The sequence below is a fragment of the Callionymus lyra genome, chromosome 18, assembly GCF_982586985.1.
Source record: "Callionymus lyra chromosome 18, fCalLyr1.hap1.1, whole genome shotgun sequence".
Lineage (NCBI taxonomy): Eukaryota > Metazoa > Chordata > Actinopteri > Syngnathiformes > Callionymidae > Callionymus > Callionymus lyra.
In genome coordinates this window covers 12,539,585-12,560,907 of record NC_141835.1, presented here as the reverse complement: position 1 = coordinate 12,560,907, position 21,323 = coordinate 12,539,585, and the positions used below count along the sequence as shown (strand labels likewise).

At 41.9% G+C, this 21,323-nt stretch overlaps 5 protein-coding genes across 5 annotated transcripts; all 5 read left to right on the top strand.

Moving 5' to 3' along the window:
- The first annotated feature begins 662 nt into the window (after positions 1–662).
- LOC148060529 (tripartite motif-containing protein 16-like) lies at positions 663–2,414 on the top strand. Its single transcript, XM_087780421.1, has one exon. The coding sequence runs from the start codon at positions 663–665 to the stop codon at positions 2,325–2,327; it is 1,665 nt and encodes a 554-aa protein (XP_087636547.1). The 3' UTR covers positions 2,328–2,414.
- Positions 2,415–3,636: 1,222 nt separating this feature from the next.
- On the top strand, positions 3,637–6,122 carry LOC148060528 (uncharacterized). The gene is made up of 7 exons (XM_087779274.1): positions 3,637–3,693; positions 3,762–3,861; positions 3,924–4,074; positions 4,153–4,227; positions 4,299–4,398; positions 4,850–4,938; positions 5,143–6,122. The coding sequence occupies exons 1-7, from the start codon at positions 3,691–3,693 to the stop codon at positions 5,273–5,275; spliced, it is 651 nt and encodes a 216-aa protein (XP_087635400.1). The 5' UTR covers positions 3,637–3,690; the 3' UTR covers positions 5,276–6,122.
- Positions 6,123–6,749: 627 nt separating this feature from the next.
- Positions 6,750–8,818, top strand: LOC148060527 (tripartite motif-containing protein 16-like). The gene has a single exon (XM_087779271.1). The coding sequence runs from the start codon at positions 7,006–7,008 to the stop codon at positions 8,665–8,667; it is 1,662 nt and encodes a 553-aa protein (XP_087635397.1). The 5' UTR covers positions 6,750–7,005; the 3' UTR covers positions 8,668–8,818.
- A 6,908-nt stretch (positions 8,819–15,726) lies between these two features.
- On the top strand, positions 15,727–18,796 carry LOC148060526 (uncharacterized). Its single transcript, XM_087780420.1, has 6 exons — positions 15,727–15,889; positions 16,512–16,602; positions 16,678–16,752; positions 16,823–16,922; positions 17,444–17,532; positions 17,721–18,796. The coding sequence occupies exons 1-6, from the start codon at positions 15,727–15,729 to the stop codon at positions 17,851–17,853; spliced, it is 651 nt and encodes a 216-aa protein (XP_087636546.1). The 3' UTR covers positions 17,854–18,796.
- A 364-nt stretch (positions 18,797–19,160) lies between these two features.
- On the top strand, positions 19,161–20,928 carry LOC148060525 (tripartite motif-containing protein 16-like). The gene has a single exon (XM_087779272.1). It carries the CDS (start codon positions 19,161–19,163, stop codon positions 20,793–20,795), a length of 1,635 nt encoding a protein of 544 aa, XP_087635398.1. The 3' UTR covers positions 20,796–20,928.
- Positions 20,929–21,323: the final 395 nt, after the last annotated feature.

The following is a 21,323-nucleotide window of genomic DNA, read 5'->3' as shown; positions in this document are numbered from 1 at the left end:
GAAGATCTCACCATGTTTTCATCCTTGCATCCATCTTTTATTTTATCTTTCATTCAGTCTTTTTAAATCCATTTGTTTTACCATGTTTAACTTTTTTTGCTCTTCCCATGTTTTCACCCTTTCATTCTATTCTCTAATCTTTTCATCTTTAACTATGTTTATACTTTTATTCTTCTTCTCATGTATAACTCTCTCCAGCATCTTCCTCCTCTTTCAATCATTCTATTTTACTTTACCTTAATCTTTTAGTATCTCATCCTTTGATCAGTGCTTCTTTCCTTCTTTTCCTGGTGACATGTTTTCATCCTCTACTTCTTTTTTACATCCTTTGATTCCAAACAAATCCTTCTCTAAAGTCTTGTCTCTTCTTATGTGTCCTTTATCCGCCATTTGTCTTTTTTTTCTTGTTTAAATTCGTTCTCAATTGTATTTGAATCATGCACATGATGATTTAGTCTTTTATTTGTTCATTAATTTGAAGAGATATTTGTGAGTTTGTGTGCGTCAGCAAGAATCGAGGTGTGTCCAGGTCAATGTCCAGAATCAACACGTGATTTCAAGGAAGTTTGATAATAAGTGAGTCAGCAGGTAGGATCACATTGTGGCAGCGTCATGAGAGTATAAAAGTGTTGAACTGTGAAGGGAGTGTTTCAGTCGCAGACATGGAGACGACTAGAGTTGACCTGTTGTCTTGTTCCATCTGTCTGGATCTACTGAAGGATCCAGTCACTCTTCCCTGTGGACACAACTACTGTAAGGTCTGTGTTGAAGGTCACTGGCAGGTCAAGAACATCTACCAGTGTCCTCTGTGCAGACAGAGCTTCAGAGAGAGACCTCTCCTGCAGAAGAACACTGTGTTAGCAGAGTTAGTGGAGGAGCGGAAGAAGACTGGAGCAGCTAAGGACGTCTGCTCTGCTGGACCTGAAGATGTGGTCTGTGACGTCTGCACTGGGAGGAAGATGAAAGCTGTGAAGTCCTGTCTGGTGTGTCTGGTCTCCTACTGTGAGGAACATCTTCAGCCTCATCAAGAAGTTCCGGCCTACAGGAGACACAAGCTGGTCCAGTCGTCCATGCAGCTCCAGGAGATGATCTGCTCTGAACACCAGGAGGAGAAGAAGATGTTCTGTCGTTCTGATCAGCAGCTCATCTGTTCTCTCTGTGCTGTGGACCAACACAAAGATCATGACATCGTCTCAACCACAGCAGAGAGGAAGGAGCGAGAGAAGGATGTGGATCAGAGTCGAGGAAGGATCCAGCAGAGAATCCAGAAGAGAGAGAAGGAAGTGAAGCTGCTCAAGCGGAAGAGAAAGAACATCAAAGGCTCTGGTGATAAAGCAGTGAAGACCACTCAGGAGACCCTCGGCCAGATGATCCAGATCCTCCAGAGAAGAATGTCTGATGTGGAGAAGCAGATCAGATCTCAGACGGAGACTGAAGACGGTCGAGTCCAAGGACTTCAGGAGCAGCTGGAGCAGGAGATCTCTGAGCTGAAGAAGAAAGATGCTGAGCTGCAGCAGCTGTCACTCACAGAGAGTCACACCGTCTTCCTGCAGACCTTGACCTCACTCTCAGAGGTCAGTGAAGACACGACCTCACTCTCAGACATCAGTGAAGACACAACCTCACCCTCAGAGGTCAGTGAAGACACGTTCTCCATCACGACCCTTCAGCAAACTCGAAGCCGCTTTGAGGAAGTAACAGCAGTCGTGTCAGCCTGCAGAGACCAAGTCCAGGACCTTCTGAGAGACACGTGGTCCAACATACTTCTGATGTTTGATCCAGAGAGCAGGACCAGAGACTGGTTCCTCACATACTCACAGGACATCACTCTGGATCCAAACACTGCAGAATCATGGTTGATGTTGTCTGAAGGAAACAGGAAAGTGACAAACATGGGAAAAGATCAGCCTCGTCCTGATCATCCAGACCGATTCATTAATATGTGGCAGGTCTTGAGTGAAGAGTCTCTGACTGGACGTTGTTACTGGGAGGTGAAGATAACAGAAGGAGATGCTCAAGTAGCAGTTTCATACAAGAACATCAGCAGATCAGGAGTAGAAAGTTGTTTTGGAAATAATGATGAATCTTGGAGTTTACATTGTGAAATCTCTGGTTGTTCATTCAGACACAACAAAATGAAAACTACAGTCTCTAACATAAAACCCTCCACAGTCGGGGTGTTCCTGGATCACTCTGCAGGTCTTCTGTGCTTCTACAGCGTCTCTGAGACCATGACTCTCCTCCACATGCACCAGACCAGGTTCACTCAGCCTCTACATGCTGGAGTCTGGGTTGAGTCCTCGTGTGAGTTTGTGAAGCTGAAGTAGACGACAGCGTGAGTGTGTGTCTCCAGGAGTGACATCATCACATGAAGCCTCAATGTTTTGATGAAGGTCTGAGAACTTTGTTGTTTGTTTGTGATTCACGTGTGGATTTAATCATCTTATAACTGATGGTGACGAGAATGTCTTCATCAACTTCAGTAAATCTTCTTAATAAACATGGTTCATGGTCAGACTGGTGTGTTTCCTTCTTCTGACGAGTCAAACCTTCACATCCTGAGAGAAAATATCTTTAAAAATGATGATATCAAACATGCAAGAGGTTCCACACTGTGCAACATCTCATGGAGGGAAGTCAGAGCTGACACCTGTGCTGGCCAGGAGGATTTTGAAAGAGGTGGAAAAGAATCCAAGGTGATCCTGGAGAACCTGGACTCTGCTGGTGGCAACATCTCGATGTGGACTGTTCCACAGACACTGACCACTGATGAGTTCCTGTGCAGTAAATACACAATGAACAAAAACAATAACAAAAGATAAGATGCTAGTTCTCCGTGAAATAAAGAAACAACTGCAAAATACTTTTAAGAAAAAGAGTGTGTTGTCGAGATTCTGTTGATACGATACAGGGTCAACGATACGATATATTGTGATACTGTAGTAACAACGATAATTGTGTAGTATTGTCGAGTACTTGACTCTGGTGTTGCAGAATTTACAGACCACATGACTCTTGACGAAGTCGCTTTCATTTGATTTTGAAGCCAAAATACGTCCAAATATCAACAGCTGCTGGAGTCACTGTATCCTCTCGTCCTCAGTCGATCTCGCAGGATTTGATTGTCCCTTCGCAATACATAATGCAGGTCTGCTGTCAAGCATAACATATTTTGTCTGTGTTATAAACCTTTAAGCACACGTTAAAAACACTTTCCTGATCTCAGCAGGTCAGTGAAACTGTGAACGGCTCTTCTTCAGGTGCTTCAAGGGACTACAAGTATTGTATTATGACTTTTACTACTCACTTCATCTTCCACCACTTGTTTTTCTATGTACCTAAATACAATGTTTATTATTAAAGGACGAAGAAGAACACTTCTGGTCATCTGCTTTATGGTTGTCAGAAAAACTGTTCACAATGTTTCACAGACAAATCAGTTCAATAGCAAAAGATTCAGACTCACACCAGTAAGAGATTGTTCTTCACTCGAGAGGAGACAGCCAGAACCAACGCGGAAGTTAGTTCACACCGACTGTCCGACGAAGTTTCAGCGTCCCTCCCTTTTTATTCAGTTTGTTCAAAGCAAAACACATTTTGGAGGGGTTACATCAAGCTTTTTTTTAAAATCTGGACAGTTCAAGTGCAGACGCAAGAAAAGAGCTCGAGCGAGCGCAAACGCTTCATCTCATGGTGGGAAACACTGTCATGATGATCATTTCAAGGAACTTGACATCTGAGGTGTGATCTGATCTTTTTAGGAGATGGGCTTCACTCAGGAGCAGAGCAGCGAAGCCTTGAGGTCTCACCCGACACTGGAGGAAGCTCTTCAGTCTCTGTTCGGCGGGAATCTTCCAGAAGGTTTGTACGTTTTTCTTCATCTCGACTTTGGGTTTTAGTTCAAACGTTCACTTGGATCGTAGATCAGTCCGAGGAGGAAGACGACGACTGGATCGTTCATCAGCCTCATCGTCCAAAAGCAGCACAACTCAAAGAGCCTGACGATCACAAGGAAACTCTGGCGAAAGTACAAGTTAAAAATGTGCCTCTGAGACCAAAGAATGCTGTGAAACCGTAGGTTCTGATGATCGCGTTATTTTCTTTATCTGTCACTGTTCTTCTTTTTTTTTTTAAACCTCTGTTTGTGTTCAGGGATCTTCCCTCCGTTCTCGTCGCATCGATCGCTTCTTCAGTGACTTACGCTGCACTTTACCAGCTGTTCAACGGGTACGTTTGTCTTGACAGTTTGAATTTATTAAAAAAAAAGATTAAAAGTCTGTTTTTTTCGCCCCCACAAGAGTCGGGTCAGTCTTCAGCATCAAGATGTTGCTCGACAGCCAGAGTGCTTTTGTCATTTACAAGCAGAAGGAAGACTGTGACAAAGCCGTTCAACTACATGTGTGTACTCTCTGTTCTATGGATTTTTAAAACGCATTTAACTTGATTAATCACAAAAGAAAAAATACAAACAAGAAGTAAAATTGTTTTTTTTTTCTTACCTCTTTAATTATTCTTCAGTTTGTAGCAAGAAAAAACCTACAGATATCCATAAAATACATAACGTATATCTCGTCCTGTATTATCTATATTACACAATTAAGACAGGGTTTGATTTGATTTATTAAAAAAAAATAGTTTAATTTAATACCATTTTAAATATTCCATTGATAAAAAAATCGAGCCGAAAAGTTGTATTTTTAGTAAATATCTCTTAATATATTTTTCACAAACGATTAGTGAAAAAAAATGTTTAAAAACATTTATAATTGTATTTAAAAATGGCAACATTTGGGTGAAACAAAAACCTCATGTGGTTTTATTTTAAAGTAAAGTTTTTTTTCATCCACAGGGAACAGTTCTGGAAGGATCTGCTCTGTCTGTGCAACACTGTGACAAAAGAACCAGAATCTTCGCTGACTTTAACCTCACCGTCCCAGGGTGAGGAGATTAAGTAGATTAGATTAACTTTAAACTGCTTTTCTTGTGATTTTGACGAGGGAGGAAAAAAAGAAGAGCTGAGCCAATGCCTCGACTTGTAGTAGTTAAAATAAAAAGTACTATTGTTTTCATCAGTTTTGTTTTAAGGGAACTATTCTGAAATACTTTTTTCTTTTTTTTTATAAATTCACTGTCCTTTGTCAGGTACAAGAGAGAGTGTTTCTTCTGGAGGACGGTGGGCTGCACACGCGAGGCCTGCACCTTCAGACATGTTCCCGAACACAAGGGCATCGACAAAGACAAGTTCAACGGTAGACCTGGTCTGTCTCACACTTGAACACCGACCTCTCTGCTCGTGACACACGTTATCACCTCAGGTTATTATCAAATTGAACATCCATGGGTGTTAGAAGTGGGTTATTATCTTGTCAATTGCTCGTTTCGCCACTAGGTGGCACCATCACAGTTCACTTACTCGTGAAGGAATAATAAGGGAACTGTTTTATTATTATTATTATTTTTTTATGGTTTTAGTGGGTTTCAACCGCCGTATGGTTCCTGTAACTACTCGCTGACATGTAGAGAAAGACTTGAAACACAATCACTGTCATTAAAATCAAGTTTAAAACCGGGTTAACAAAGGTTTCACATTTATAATGACTGCTCGAGACTCAAACTCAGGATTAGAAAGTAAATCTTGACAAATGTGTGATTTAAAAGAAAAAGTGTAGCTGCTGGGTCACATGACTGCTTCACCGTCAGCTTTGTTATGTAATATTTGGTATGAATTCCACATCCCGACTCGCTGGGCCTCGTCGAGGACTGAAGGATCCAGTCTGGGAGGAGAGTCGGATTCTTGGCCTTCCCGTCAGATGCCGGGTCACAAAAGCCCCTCTGATCTGAGTGAGAGCCAGGAGCCCGTAACTGGACCCCCATGAACTGTGATATATGATCCACCTGCACGAGATAAGAGGTCCGACTCTAAACGTCACACACAGAACCGACCTCTCGCTCCACCACAGCAAGAACGTCTCGTTTAAACGTTTTTGGATCTTTTTAAAGTCCGTCGAACACAAACACTGCTTCTTTAGAATGGCGTGTCTGGCGCCCCCCAGAGGACACGGAGAGGACTTTTATTCCCATGGATGAAGTGATGACGAATGTTCATTAAATCTTCATCCAGCCTTGGAGTCTTTTTTTTTTTTTTTAAGTCTCATCCTTTCATCTTGTAGCCCTTTCATTTTATATTTCATCCCTCTCTTTCGACACATCCATCTGTTCAATCTCTTCTCAGTATAAGTAATACTTTATTTTGTTTAGACTTCCTACATGCTTGTACTTTTTTTTTCAGCAAAATTCTACCTATCACTCCTTCTTTATCCTTTTCTTTAACGTCATTTAGTCCGAAGATCTCACCATGTTTTCATCCTTGCATCCATCTTTTATTTTATCTTTCATTCAGTCTTTTTAAATCCATTTGTTTTACCATGTTTAACTTTTGTTGCTCTTCCCATGTTTTCACCCTTTCATTCTATTCTCTAATCTTTTCATCTTTAACTATGTTTATACTTTTATTCTTCTTCTCATGTATAACTCTCTCCAGCATCTTCCTCCTCTTTCAATCCTTCTATTTTACTTTACCTTAATCTTTTAGTATCTCATCCTTTGATCAGTGCTTCTTTCCTTCTTTTCCTGGTGACATGTTTTCATCCTCTACTTCTTTTTTACATCCTTTGATTCCAAACAAATCCTTCTCTAAAGTCTTGTCTCTTCTTATGTGTCCTTTATCCTCCATTTGTCTTTTTTTTCTTGTTTAAATTCGTTCTCAATTGTATTTGAATCATGCACATGATGATTTAGTCTTTTATTTGTTCATTAATTTGAAGAGATATTTGTGAGTTTGTGTGCGTCAGCATTAATCGAGGTGTGTCCAGGTCAATGTCCAGAATCAACACGTGATTTCAAGGACGTTTGATAATATGTGAGTCAGCAGGTTGGATCACATTGTGGCAGCGTCATGAGAGTATAAAAGTGTTGAACTGTGAAGGGAGTGTTTCAGTCGCAGACATGGAGACGACTAGAGTTGACCTGTTGTCTTGTTCCATCTGTCTGGATCTACTGAAGGATCCAGTCACTCTTCCCTGTGGACACAACTACTGTAAGGTCTGTGTTGAAGGTCACTGGCAGGACAAGAACATCTACCAGTGTCCTCTGTGCAGACAGAGCTTCAGAGAGAGACCTCTCTTGCAGAAGAACACTGTGTTAGCAGAGTTAGTGGAGGAGCGGAAGAAGACTGGAGCAGCTAAGGACGTCTGCTCTGCTGGACCTGAAGATGTGGTCTGTGACGTCTGCACTGGGAGGAAGATGAAAGCTGTGAAGTCCTGTCTGGTGTGTCTGGTCTCCTACTGTGAGGAACATCTTCAGCCTCATCTAGAAGTTCCGGCCTACAGGAGACACAAGCTGGTCCAGTCGTCCATGCAGCTCCAGGAGATGATCTGCTCTGAACACCAGGAGGAGAAGAAGATGTTCTGTCGTTCTGATCAGCAGCTCATCAGTTCTCTCTGTGCTGTGGACCAACACACAGATCACATCGTCTCAACCACAGCAGAGAGGAAGGAGCGAGAGAAGGATGTGGATCAGAGTCGAGGAAGGATCCAGCAGAGAATCCAGAAGAGAGAGAAGGAAGTGAAGCTGCTCAAGCGGAAGAGAAAGAACATCAAAGGCTCTGGTGATAAAGCAGTGAAGACCACTCAGGAGACCCTCGGCCAGATGATCCAGATCCTCCAGAGAAGAATGTCTGATGTGGAGAAGCAGATCAGATCTCAGACGGAGACTGAAGACGGTCGAGTCCAAGGACTTCAGGAGCAGCTGGAGCAGGAGATCTCTGAGCTGAAGAAGAAAGATGCTGAGCTGCAGCAGCTGTCACTCACAGAGAGTCACACCGTCTTCCTGCAGACCTTGACCTCACTCTCAGAGGTCAGTGAAGACACGACCTCACTCTCAGACATCAGTGAAGACACAACCTCACCCTCAGAGGTCAGTGAAGACACGTTCTCCATCACGACCCTTCAGCAAACTCGAAGCCGCTTTGAGGAAGTAACAGCAGTCGTGTCAGCCTGCAGAGACCAAGTCCAGGACCTTCTGAGAGACACGTGGTCCAACATACTTCTGATGTTTGATCCAGAGAGCAGGACCAGAGACTGGTTCCTCACATACTCACAGGACATCACTCTGGATCCAAACACTGCAGAATCATGGTTGATGTTGTCTGAAGGAAACAGGAAAGTGACAAACATGGGAAAAGATCAGCCTCGTCCTGATCATCCAGACCGATTCATTAATATGTGGCAGGTCTTGAGTGAAGAGTCTCTGACTGGACGTTGTTACTGGGAGGTGAAGATAACACAAGGAGATGCTCAAGTAGCAGTTTCATACAAGAACATCAGCAGATCAGGAGTAGAAAGTTGTTTTGGAAATAATGATGAATCTTGGAGTTTACATTGTGAAATCTCTGGTTGTTCATTCAGACACAACAAAATAAAAACTACAGTCTCTAACATAAAACCCTCCACAGTCGGGGTGTTCCTGGATCACTCTGCAGGTCTTCTGTGCTTCTACAGCGTCTCTGAGACCATGACTCTCCTCCACATGCACCAGACCAGGTTCACTCAGCCTCTACATGCTGGAGTCTGGGTTGAGTCCTCGTGTGAGTTTGTGAAGCTGAAGTAGACAACAGCGTGAGTGTGTGTCTCCAGGAGTGACATCATCACATGAAGCCTCAATGTTTGGATGAAGGTCTGAGAACTTTGTTGTTTGTTTGTGATTCACGTGTGGATTTAATCATCTTATAACTGATGGTGACGAGAATGTCTTCATGCAACTTCAGTAAATCTTCTTAATAAACATGGTTCATGGTCAGACTGGTGTGTTTCCTTCTTCTGACGAGTCAAACCTTCACATCCTGAGAGAAAATATCTTTAAAAATGATGATATCAAACATGCAAGAGGTTCCACACTGTGCAACATCTCATGGAGGGAAGTCAGAGCTGACACCTGTGCTGGCCAGGAGGATTTTGAAAGAGGTGGAAAAGAATCCAAGGTGATCCTGGAGAACCTGGACTCTGCTGGTGGCAACATCTCGATGTGGACTGTTCCACAGACACTGACCACTGATGAGTTCCTGTGCAGTAAATACACAATGAACAAAAACAATAACAAAAGATAAGATGCTAGTTCTCCGTGAAATAAAGAAACAACTGCAAAATACTAAGAAAAAGAGTGTGTTGTCGAGATTCTGTTGATACGATACAGGGTCAACGATACGATATATTGTGATACTGTAGTAACAACGATAATTGTGTAGTATTGTCGAGTACTTGACTCTGGTGTTGCAGAATTTACAGACCACATGACTCTTGACGAAGTCGCTTTCATTTGATTTTGAAGCCAAAATACGTCCAAATATCAACAGCTGCTGGAGTCACTGTATCCTCTCGTCCTCAGTCGATCTCGCAGGATTTGATTGTCCCTTCGCAATACATAATGCAAGTCTGCTGTCAAGCATAACATATTTTGTCTGTGTTATAAACCTTTAAGCACACGTTAAAAACACTTTCCTGATCTCAGCAGGTCAGTGAAACTGTGAACGGCTCTTCTTCAGGTGCTTCAAGGGACCAAGTATTGTATTATGACTTTTACTACTCACTTCATCTTCCACCACTTGTTTTTCTATGTACCTAAATACAATGTTTATTATTAAAGGACGAAGAAGAACACTTCTGGTCATCTGCTTTATGGTTGTCAGAAAAACTGTTCACAATGTTTCACAGACAAATCAGTTCAATAGCAAAAGATTCAGACTCACACCAGTAAGAGATTGTTCTTCACTCGAGAGGAGACAGCCAGAACCAACGCGGAAGTTAGTTCACACCGACTGTCCGACGAAGTTCCAGCGTCCCTCCCTTTTTATTCAGTTTGTTCAAAGCAAAACACATTTTGGAGGGGTTACATCAAAAGCAGTCTCTTCTGCTCATCCCCCCTCCCAACTTAGTTTGTCCTTAGTAAGCTTCATTGTGCAGGTTACATCGCAGCATCGGCATCAGTAGTTCAAAACAGTCTTACAGATAACACTCAAGGTTAGGGAGCATCCCACAGTTATCTGCTCTTTCTCACCTGCCCCCTCCCAACTCGTTCCCTGTTCCTTCACTTGCCCTTGCTGACCCCTGATGGGATATATCTTGTGAGGAGTTTCAAAACACATACACATTGTGCTTAAGGCAATCAGTGGTTTCGAACACATATGCATTTGTGGTAAAGAAGTGAACACATTAAAATTGTGATAACGTAGTAAGCAGTTTAAAACACATTAATATTGTAATAAAGCAATATTTCTTTCACATTTCCCTCCTGTTTATCAATATTAAACAGTGTTTTAAAAGACTTATTGCTGAAATGGGAAGAAAACTATCCCCAAAAACCCTTCCTGGGGGCAAAAAGAAGATAGAAACCCTTTCCCAGCAAGAAGCCAACATTTCATTACATATATATACAACATTTCCCGACATTTCCAATTTGTAAAACACTCGGCTCATAACCTCTGCCTTGGTAGACTTTTCAGTTACAGCGTCAAAATAAACTGGAATATCATCGATACATTTTAGACTTTGCATTCTGAGTCGTCTTCAAGTGGCACCAACTCGTATTGTGCCATAGCTATAGTGACATGAGCAGCTACCTTGACGCTAACTGCGTCCATCATCTTAGCCATCATTATACGCAAACAAGGAACACCACATGCTATTAAGAAAATTAAAAATGAGATAATAGACACAACTATACCGGCAACAGTTAGGATTACATTTTTCCAGCTACCGAACGTGTCGTTTAACCATTGTAAGACTGGATTGGGGACCACACCTTCCATGCTTTGAGTTTGGCATCAAAGTACACAGGTGTATTACTAACCATTGGTGAATCAGGAATGCTTCTTTTCGCTCTCGCGTCGGTTAAATTCATGTCTACAATTTGGTCATCATCATCCAACACATAAGTCTTTTTCTCTTGTACTCCTGTTACATAAGCACATTTACCCGTCCATTCTTCCACCAATCTGTTTCTCAAAACCCCACCTCCACACCACCACCACAACTGAGATCGAATGACGTGTTTCAACGCATTCTTTGACAAGTTAACAGTTTGATCACAGAACGATGCATTCAACTTCCCATAATCCCTGCAGACGTCTTTACCACAGGATGTTCGGGAGTAGCAAACAAATTTGCCCCCTGTCGGTGGATGGAACAAGAAGGGTTTGGACGTTGCTCCGATTATGGGGTACCTTTGAGCATATGGCATGCAGTAACTTGTCACTTTGAAACCCTGTGTCATGTTCATCACGCATGACGAGTTTCCAATCGGCTCAACCAGTGTTACTGCTGCCCTCGGTCTCATGCAAACTGCACAATCCTTTCTGATGGATCTGGCAATGTTTACAACACGCTCAAGGTAGAGATTGTTATCAATAGTGAGTCCTGTGTCAACTGCCAACAATTCTTTGATGGTTTCTCCGTTGGGAGGAGGTGTGTCTTGGTTTCTAAGATTGGTCTGTAGCATACTTTTATTAGGACGAATGGATCTGCACCATTTGCATACCAGGCCCATAGTGTCAAAACGCTACAATCTGTTTTATCTTTGTTCTGGAGTTCTGTCATGGCTTTAAAAGTGAATATCAGATTCATTCCGCTGTGCGTCATGTACACTTTATCTTTCCAATTTTTTGCACCATTATTTCGTTTGGCTTTTGGCCAATAATCACCGCTTTCTGTTGTTACATAATTATCCCATCCCCACCATGCATCTCTCTTAGCCGAGGTTTCTTGGGACATGAGATAGAACCAATATTTTGACCATTCATTAAACCGTACAGCCTTGAGTTTTTTATCGGTTGATTCAGTGTGGAAGTTAGCTAACATTTACATATTGCCAACTTCTTTGGTAGGTGGATGGCATGCAACAATTTTACGAGTAACTCTTTGTGAGCTACTTCTTTTCCTGTTGTCGTTTTAAATCCTCTTCTCGCCCACTGTTGACAAAACACGTGCACAGAACCATATCCATATTGACTATCTGTCCAGATAGTTACATCATCACCTTCAAAAATTTCACATGCCTTTATGAGGGCTGCCAGCTCAGCTGCCTGAGCTGAACTAGTTGATTTTAATTTCCCTTGATAAAGTACTTTATCTGCGGTCGTCACCGCGTACCCCACTTTGTTTTTTCCTTTTTCATCTTTACTCGCTGAACCGTCAACAAACACTACGGTTCCTGTCGTTAAAGGTGTATCCGTCAAGTCTGGTCGTGGTTTAGTTAAAATTTGGACTTGGCTTCCACAGTCATGTGGATTGCCATCTAGTGGTGTGGGTACTAATGACGCTGGATAGAGTGCTCCACACCTGACGATGTTAATGTGTCCCTGAGATAACAATACAGCAGTGCAATGTAGATGTCGAGCAGGTGATAAGAACTGCATTTTCGTTTCCAACAGTAAGACTGATACTGCGTGTGGTACTTTCAGAGTCAACGCGTGAAACAGGACGACCTCGGCGGATGCTTGCACAGCGAGCGCCGCAGAGAGCACGGCTTGTACACATTCTGGCGTTGCTCGTGCCACTGGATCCAACTGTTGTGAATAATATGCAACTGGTCTCATCTTGCTACCATGTTTCTGCATCAGGACCGATGACATGAATCCTCCTTTTGCTGTTACTGTTTCTTTGTTAGCCTCAAAGATGGGACAATTACTCTTATCTGCCAAGACAAATACTTCCATAGTCCAAAATATAGTCAAACAACATTAATTCACACAACAACTATAAAACCACCTATATTGAGAAACTAGTAGTTAGAAATTCTTCGACCAATTTCAGTATCATTATTCCGACAAAGACAAATTAATTTTAAATTAAAACTTATCAACTCAAACAACATATTCTTCTTTTACATGGAATTAACCTCAATAAAGTCTATAATACTTATTAAAAAAATGAAAAATTGGTTTCCTAAGATTTGACCTTTTCCATCATAGCATTTGTTTCTTTGTCTGTGGTTTCGGTGCTTTAGAAACAGCCGGTTTCTGTTTATCACCCTTTATTTCGTTCACAAACATACGTCACATGTTTGAATCAGGAAAACAATTTTCTGCTAAAAGGTTTTATTGGAAAAGAAAACAAGAAAACATTTGTATTTATTACAACTTAACCCAAACTTGTTTCAACAATTTGAAAACCACCTGCTGATGAAAAACTTGATCACAAAAAGACTTAACATTAAATTAATGTTTAAATGCTCCATATTTATGTTTGTTTTACTAAGAAAACACCATCCTTTTAATAAAGATTCACGGTGCATTTGCGTCGTAACTATATAAAATATATTTCCTTAAGTATGACATGCTTCAATTCGACAAATTTCTTCAACACAATCTTGTATGTAAGAGGTTAATTTCTTCTTCTAGTGACCTTGGTGCCGCCACCTGTAGGCCTAGTCATTCTTCATCCTCAGACGAATCATCAGAGTAGTGTTTTCGTCTGGGTTTATCTCTGCGCTTGCTTTTCTCAGGACAATCTCTGGCAAGATGTCCCGTTCAATAAATCATTTTTAAATGTGATTCCCATAGAGCTGGATGATCTTCCGGAGTCCTACCATGTTTGTTAAAAACATCCATTAATCTGATTTTAAAGTCGTCTATGTTTTCGTCTTCATTCTGTCTGCAGGCTGCTATTTGATTAGGATCAGGTCTCTGTGCATAGATCAATTCACATCTTTCCAAAATGTCATTCAGGGGTAACATGACTTGCGCATATGGTATGACGTTACCTTGATCATTCAGTCCCGTCCACCCCTCCATTACAATCCCGTATCTACTTCCTGTAGATAGTGCCATTAATTTAGCTATCTCGTGACCGTTCAACCTGTGACCAGTGACAAGGTCTCTGATTTCTTTGACAAACTGTTTTATGTCTGCAGCAGGTGTTGCAATAGATTTAACTATGTCTTTAAGTTCTACGGGTGTCCATGGTCTAAAAACATAGAATGGTACATTTGCATCATTACTCGGCATTTGAATCATAGGGAATGCTCCTGTAGTCTGTTCGTTAATATCATGTAGCTTCAGCTCTGATTTTTCTTGTAGTGGATGCTGTGGATTCATTTGTTTTTCCCAATCACCGACCCCCCCCCATACTTCTTGTCACCCGTTTCTCAAAAGTTCCAGATCCAACTGGTTTGTTTGAGTTATAATCACAATGACCTGAGCTCAGGTCAGGGCTGGCAGCATTCCAACTTGTAGAGGAGGCTGCTGCTGAGTTGTGATCGCGTCTCCCTGAGATGGAGTCACGGCCGGCAAAACTCTCTTTTCAGGGGGGATTGCCGCTGCTGAGTTTGATGTCGTCATTGTTGGTGTGTACAATGGAGGTGTCTCGGACAGGCACGGATATATCTTAGGTATTTCCCTCACTCCGGCCCCTACCGCCTGGTGAACCCGCGGTGTTGGAGTTGGAATTGGCCCCCGCCCGTGCAAATCGGAGGGAGGGAATTCCAACTTTTCTGCTCTAGGGGCGTTTCCCCTTTGCACATTATCAGCGATCGGAGACACAGTTAAACTTGCTCCTGAATCATTAATTTGTTCAAATTCATTTTCATCTTAAACAGTTAGTTTAACCTTAGCTGTATCATTATTACTTATCAGGTGTGTAGTTATTGTAGCCTAAAACACTTTCCTGTATCAGTCACTTATGCTCACTTCATTCATGTCAGGTACTGACCACTGCATGATTCTAAAAGCAACTATGTTCATGATGGTTTTGTTATTGGATCAGAAATTTCACTTTAAATCTTTATTTATTTTTTGTAGCACAATTTATTGATACTAAACACACTTTCATTTGTTTTTTATTTTTTATTTTCTGATTCTTTTCCCTTGCTCTGTCATACAGAGTCTTACATGCGTACCACTGTTTTCCATGTACTTCGTTCAACTTTCCCTTTTCTCTATCTTTCAAAGACAATTTACTCAACAACTTACTCAATTCTGTCTCATTATAAACATCTCCTGGAAAACTATACTGATTCTGCCACTTTTTCACAAACCTGCAACAACCTTTATTGTCTAATTCTGCCAACTTAACTTTACACATTCGTTCTTCTTTTTCTCTCTCCTTATTAATTGCTTCTACACCCGTAGAAGTCTTATTTGCCTTCTTCATGCTCTGGTATGTGTCTTGCCGAGTTTTTTTGAAAGAAAATGCTAAATGCCTGGTGGCGACCGGGTGTCAAACTTCTACCTCAAACGAGGCGGGCACTCACAGTCGTTTCACCAGTTTTAGATTCTTTCTTTTACTCAAGACATCCAATTTCTATGATGGTTTTGTAAACTCTTGGTCAGTTTTACGTTGTCACCGACAAGAATCCCAACAACCTCTCAGTGAGAAAATGGCCCTGGTGTTACAGTAACAGCCCGTATTGCAATAATACGGCCTTAAACAGAGAAGAGTTTACCCTTTTCTATTTACTTGTACCTTGCGTCACAATGATACTCACAATGATACTCCGTATTACAACAATACGGCCTTAGATCACTCAGTGATCTCGTGGACGGACTTTTACGTTGTCCCCTTATTTCCACGGCCCGTTCATTTGATACAATGATGCTTTATATCACAATGACACAACTTAGTCAGAAAATCTTAACTGACCTCAATCTCTTCGCTGGTGGAGTTGATCTGGTCTTGGATGCCGTCGGCGTTCTCTCCGGTAGATGATGTCCGACTCCTGGCCTTGTGGAAAGGAGGTCTCCCAGGGGTTTGTAAGGCCCGCTGGCCGGTGCACCGTGTGGTTCAGGCGTCGTCAATCATCCACCGAAGAAAGGGCTTTGGCATCCGGCTCGAAGGACCAAGTTAAAATGTCAGAAAAACTGTTCACAAAGTTTCACAGACAAATCAGTTCAATAGCAAAAGATTCAGACTCACACCAGTAAGAGATTGTTTCTTCACTCCGGAGGGAACAGCAGAACCAACGCGGAAGTTAGCTCGCACCAACTGTTCGACAAAAGGCCCTGCGTCCCCCCCATTTTATTCAGTTTGTTCAAAGCAAAACACATTGTGGAGGGTTACATCAAAAGCAGTCTCCTCTGCTCATCCCCCCTCCCAACTTAGTTTGTCCTTAGTAAGCTTCATTGTGCAGGTTACATCACAGCATCGGCATCAGTAGTTCAAAACAGTCTTACAGATAACACTCAAGGTTAGGGAGCATCCCACAGTTATCTGCTCTTTCTCACCTGCCCCCTCCCAACTCGTTCCCTGTTCCTTCACTTGCCCTTGCTGACCCCTGATGGGATATATCTTGTGAGGAGTTTCAAAACACATACACATTGTGCTTAAGGCAATCAGTGGTTTCGAACACATATGCATTTGTGCTAAAGAAGTGAACACATTAATATTGTGATAACGTAGTAAGCAGTTTAAAACACATTAATATTGTAATAAAGCAATATTTCTTTCACAATCGTCCAAAAGCAGCGCAACTCAAAGAGCCTGACGATCACAAGGAAACTCTGGCGAAAGTACAAGTTAAAAATGTGCCTCTGAGACCAAAGAATGCTGTGAAACTGTAGGTTCTGATGATCGCGTTATTTTCTTTGTCTGTCACTATTCTTTTTTTTTTAAAACCTCTGTTTGTGTTCAGGGATCTTCCCTCCGTTCTCGTCGCATCGATCGCTTCTTCAGTGACTTACGCTGCACTTTACCAGCTGTTCAACGGGTACGTTTGTCTTGACAGTTTGAATATATTTAAAAAAAAGATTAAATGTCCGTTTTTTTCTCCCCACAAGAGTCGGGTCAGTCTTCAGCATCAAGATGTTGCTCGACAGCCAGAGTGCTTTTGTCATCTACAAGCAGAAGGAAGACTGTGACAAAGCCGTTCAACTACATGTGTGTACTCTCTGTTCTATGGATTTTTAAAACGCATTTAACTTGATTAATCACAAAAGAAAAAATACAGATAAAGCCAAAATGGAAGCAGGAAGAAGTAAAACTGTTTTTTTGTTTTTTTCTTACCTCTTTAATTATTCTTCAGTTTGTAGAAAGAAAAAAACCTACAGATATCCATAAAATACATAATGTTTATATCTCGTCCTGTACTATCTATATTACACAATTAACATTATATATGTAGACTATCAACTCATGCTATAATATTAACGTTAACTTTAAGACAGGGTTTGATTTAAAAAAAAAGATGTTTTTAATATTTCCATTAATAAAAAGAATTGACCAGAATTGTTGTATTTTTTATTAAATATCTCTAATATATTTTTCACAAATGATTAGTGAAAAGAAATGTTTAAAAAAATGTATAATTGTATTTAAAAATGGCAACATTTGGGTGAAACTAAAACCTCATGTGGTTTGATTTGAGTTCAAAGTTAAAGTAAAGTTTTTTTCGTCCACAGGGAACAGTTCTGGAAGGATCTGCTCTGTCTGTGCAACACTGTGACAAAAGAACCAGAATCTTCGCTGACTTTAACCTCACCGTCCCAGGGTGAGGAGATTAACTAGATTAGTTTAACTTTAAACTGCTTTTCTTGTGATTTTGACGAGAGAGGAAAAAAAAGAAGAGCTGAGCCAAAGCCTCGACTTGTAGTAGTTAAAATAAAAAGTACTGTTGTTTTCATGAGTTTTGTTTAAAGGGAAATATATATTTTTTAATGATTCACTTTCCTTTGTCAGGTACAAGAGAGAGTGTTTCTTCTGGAGGACGGTGGGCTGCACACGCGAGGCCTGCACCTTCAGACATGTTCCCGAACACAAGGGCATCGACAAAGACAAGTTCAACGGTAGACCTGGTCTGTCTCACACTTGAACACCGACCTCTCTGCTCGTGACACACGTTATCACCTCAGGTTATTATCAAATTGAACATCCATGCGCGTTAGAAGTGGGTTATTATCTCTATATTATTTTATTCAGCTGTTCTCGCGTTGCCAATTGCTCGTTTCGCCCCTAGGTGGCGCCATCACCGTTCACTTACTCTTGAAGCAAATGGGAACTGTTTTTTTTTAATTTTTTTTATGGTTTTAGTGGGTTTCAACCGCCGTATGGTTCATGTAACTACTCGCTGACATGTAGGAAAGACTTGAAACACAATCACTGTCATTAAAATCAAGTTAAAAACCGGGTTAACAAAGGTTTCACATTTATAATGACTGCTCGAGACTCAAACTCGAGATTAGAAAGTAAATCTGGACAAATGTGTGATTTAAAAAAAAAAGTGTAGCTCCTGGGTCACATGACTGCTTCACCGTCAGCTTTGTTATGTAATCTTTGAATTCCACATCCCGACTCGCTGGGCCTCGTCGAGGACTGAAGGATCCAGTCTGGGAGGAGAGTCGGATTCTTGGCCTTCCCGTCAGATTCCGGGTCACAAAAGCCCCTCTGATCTGAGTGAGAGCCAGGAGCCCGTACTTTATTTTGTTTAGACTTCCTACATTCTTGTCCTTTTTAAATCCATTTCTCTTACCATGTTTAACTTTTTTTGCTCTTCCCATGTTTTCATTCTTTCATTCTATTCTCTAATCTTTTCATCTTTAACTATGTTTATACTTTTATTCTTCTTCCCATGTATAACTCTCTCCAGCATCTTCCTCCTCTTTCAATCCTTCTATTTAACTTTACCTTCAACTTTTGGTATCTCATCCTTTGATCAGTGCTTCTTTCCTTCTTTTCCTGGTGACATGTTTTCATCCTCTTCCTCTTTTTTACATCCTTTGATTCCAAACAAATCCTTCTCTAAAGTCTTGTCATCTCTTCTTATATGTCGTTTATCCTCCATTTGTCTTTTTTACTCATGTTTAAATTCTTTCTTTCACAACTCAATTCTTCTGTACCATGTTATGGCTGGTTTGTCCAGTTCTCAATTGTATTTGAATCATTCACATGATTTAGTTAAACACTTGAAAACCTTCTTGTTTTTGTTCATTAATTTGAAGAGAGATTTGTGAGTTTGTGTGAGTGAGCAAGAATCAATGTGTGTCCAGGTCAATGTCCAGAATCAACACGTGGTTTCAAGGAAGTTTGATTATATGTGGGTCAGCAGGTTGGATCACATTTTGGCAGCGTCATGAGAGTATAAAAGTGTTGAACTGTGAAGGGAGTGTTTCAGTCGCAGACATGGAGACGACTAGAGTTGACCTGTTGTCTTGTTGCATCTGTCTGGATCTACTGAAGGATCCAGTCACTCTTCCCTGTGGACACAACTACTGTAAGGTCTGTGTTGAAGGTCACTGGCAGGACAAGAACATCTACGAGTGTCTTCAGTGCAGACAGAGCTTCAGAGGGAGACCTCTCCTGCAGAAGAACACTGTGTTAGCAGAGTTAGTGGAGGAGCTGAAGAAGACTGGAGCAGCTAAGGACGTCTGCTCTGCTGGACCTGAAGATGTGGCCTGTGACGTCTGCACTGGGAGGAAGATGAAAGCTGTGAAGTCCTGTCTGGTGTGTCTGGTCTCCTACTGTGAGGGACATCTTCAGCCTCATCTAGAGGCTCCGGCCTACAGGAGACACAAGCTGGTCCAGTCGTCCAAGCAGCTCCAGGAGATGATCTGCTCTGAACACCAGGAGGAGAAGAAGATGTTCTGTCGTTCTGATCAGCAGCTCATCTGTTCTCTCTGTGCTGTGGACCAACACAAAGATCATGAGATTGTCTCGACCACAGCAGAGAGGAGGGAGCGAAAGAAGGATGTGGATCAGAGTCGAGGAAGGATCCAGCAGAGAATCCAGAAGAGAGAGAAGGAAGTGAAGCTGCTCAAGCAGAAGAGAAAGAACATCGAAGTCTCTGCTGATGAATCAGTAAAGACCACTCAGGAGACCCTCAGCCAGATGATCCAGATCCTCCAGAGAAGAATGTCTGATGTGGAGCAGCAGATCAGATCTCAGAAGGAGACTGAAGACGGTCGAGTCCGAGGACTTCAGGAGCAGCTGGAGCAGGAGATCTCTGAGCTGAAGAAGAAAGATGCTGAGCTGCAGCAGCTGTCACTCACAGAGAGTCACACCGTCTTCCTGCAGACCTTGACCTCACTCTCAGAGGTCAGTGAAGACACAACCTCACTCTCAGAGGTCAGTGAAGACACGTTCTCCATCACGACCCTTGAGCAAACTCGCCGCCGCTTTGAGGAAGTAACAGCAGTCGTGTCAGCCTGCAGAGACCAAGTCCAGGACCTTCTGAGAGACACGTGGACCAACATCTCACTGATGTTTGATCCAGAGAGCAAGACCAGAGACTGGTTCCTCACACACTCACAGGACATCACTCTGGATCCAAACACTGCACACTCACGGTTGATGTTGTCTGAAGGAAACAGGAAAGTGACAATCATGGGAAAAGATCAGCTTCGTCCTCGTCATCCAGACCGATTCATTAATATGTGGCAGGTCTTGAGTGAAGAGTCTCTGACTGGACGTTGTTACTGGGAGGTGAAGATAACAGAAGGAGATGCTCTACTAGCAGTTTCATACAAGAACTTCAGCAGATCAGGAGAAGAAAGTTTTTTTGGACATAATGATAAATCTTGGAGTTTATATTGTGGAATCTCTGGTTGTTTATTCAGACACAACAAAGTTGAAACTACAGTCTCTAACATAAAACCCTCCACAGTCGGGGTGTTCCTGGATCACTCTGCAGGTCTTCTGTGCTTCTACAGCGTCTCTGAGACCATGACTCTCCTCCACAGAGTACTGACCAGGTTCACTCAGCCTCTACATGCTGGAGTCTGGGTTCTGTCCTCGTGTGAGTTTGTGAAGCTGAAGTAGACAACAGTGTGAGTGTGTGTCTCCAGGAGTGACATCATCACATGAAGCCTCAATGTTTGGATGAAGGTCTGAGAACTTTGTTGTTTGTTTGTGATTCACGTGTGGATTTAATCATCTTATAACTGATGGTGACGAGAATGTCTTCATGCAACTTCAGTAAATCACCTTAATAAACATGGTTCATGGTCAGACTGGTGTGTTTCCTTCTTCTGACGAGTCAAACCTTCACATCCTGAGAGAAAATAACTTTAAAAATGATGATTTAAAACATGCAAGAGGTTCCACACTGTGCAACATCTGTGCTGGCCAGGAGGATTTTGAAAGAGGTGGAAAAGAATCCAAGGCCATCCTGGAGAATCTGGACTCTGCTGGTGGCAACATCTGGAGGTGGACTGTTCCACAGACACTGACCACTGATGAGTTCCATGGACCAGACCAAGGAAGGCACCACTTCTCCAGTTAAGGCCCACAAACGCCCGTGTGACCTTTGCAAAGGCTCACGTGGACAAAGAAGAAGACTTCTGGTCA

Excerpts from the sequence above, each read along its gene's own strand:
- LOC148060529 (XM_087780421.1), top strand. The coding sequence starts at position 663 with ATGGAGACGACTAGAGTTGACCTGTTGTCTTGTTCCATCTGTCTGGAT.
- LOC148060528 (XM_087779274.1), top strand. Across the intron at positions 3,862-3,923 it reads CGGCGGGAATCTTCCAGAAG|ATCAGTCCGAGGAGGAAGAC; the intron begins GTTTGTACGTTT and ends CTTGGATCGTAG. Across the intron at positions 4,075-4,152 it reads CCAAAGAATGCTGTGAAACC|GGATCTTCCCTCCGTTCTCG; the intron begins GTAGGTTCTGAT and ends GTTTGTGTTCAG.
- LOC148060527 (XM_087779271.1), top strand. The coding sequence starts at position 7,006 with ATGGAGACGACTAGAGTTGACCTGTTGTCTTGTTCCATCTGTCTGGAT.
- LOC148060526 (XM_087780420.1), top strand. The coding sequence starts at position 15,727 with ATGCCGTCGGCGTTCTCTCCGGTAGATGATGTCCGACTCCTGGCCTTG. Across the intron at positions 16,753-16,822 it reads CTTTACCAGCTGTTCAACGG|AGTCGGGTCAGTCTTCAGCA; the intron begins GTACGTTTGTCT and ends TCTCCCCACAAG. Across the intron at positions 16,923-17,443 it reads ACAAAGCCGTTCAACTACAT|GGAACAGTTCTGGAAGGATC; the intron begins GTGTGTACTCTC and ends TTTCGTCCACAG.
- LOC148060525 (XM_087779272.1), top strand. The coding sequence starts at position 19,161 with ATGGAGACGACTAGAGTTGACCTGTTGTCTTGTTGCATCTGTCTGGAT.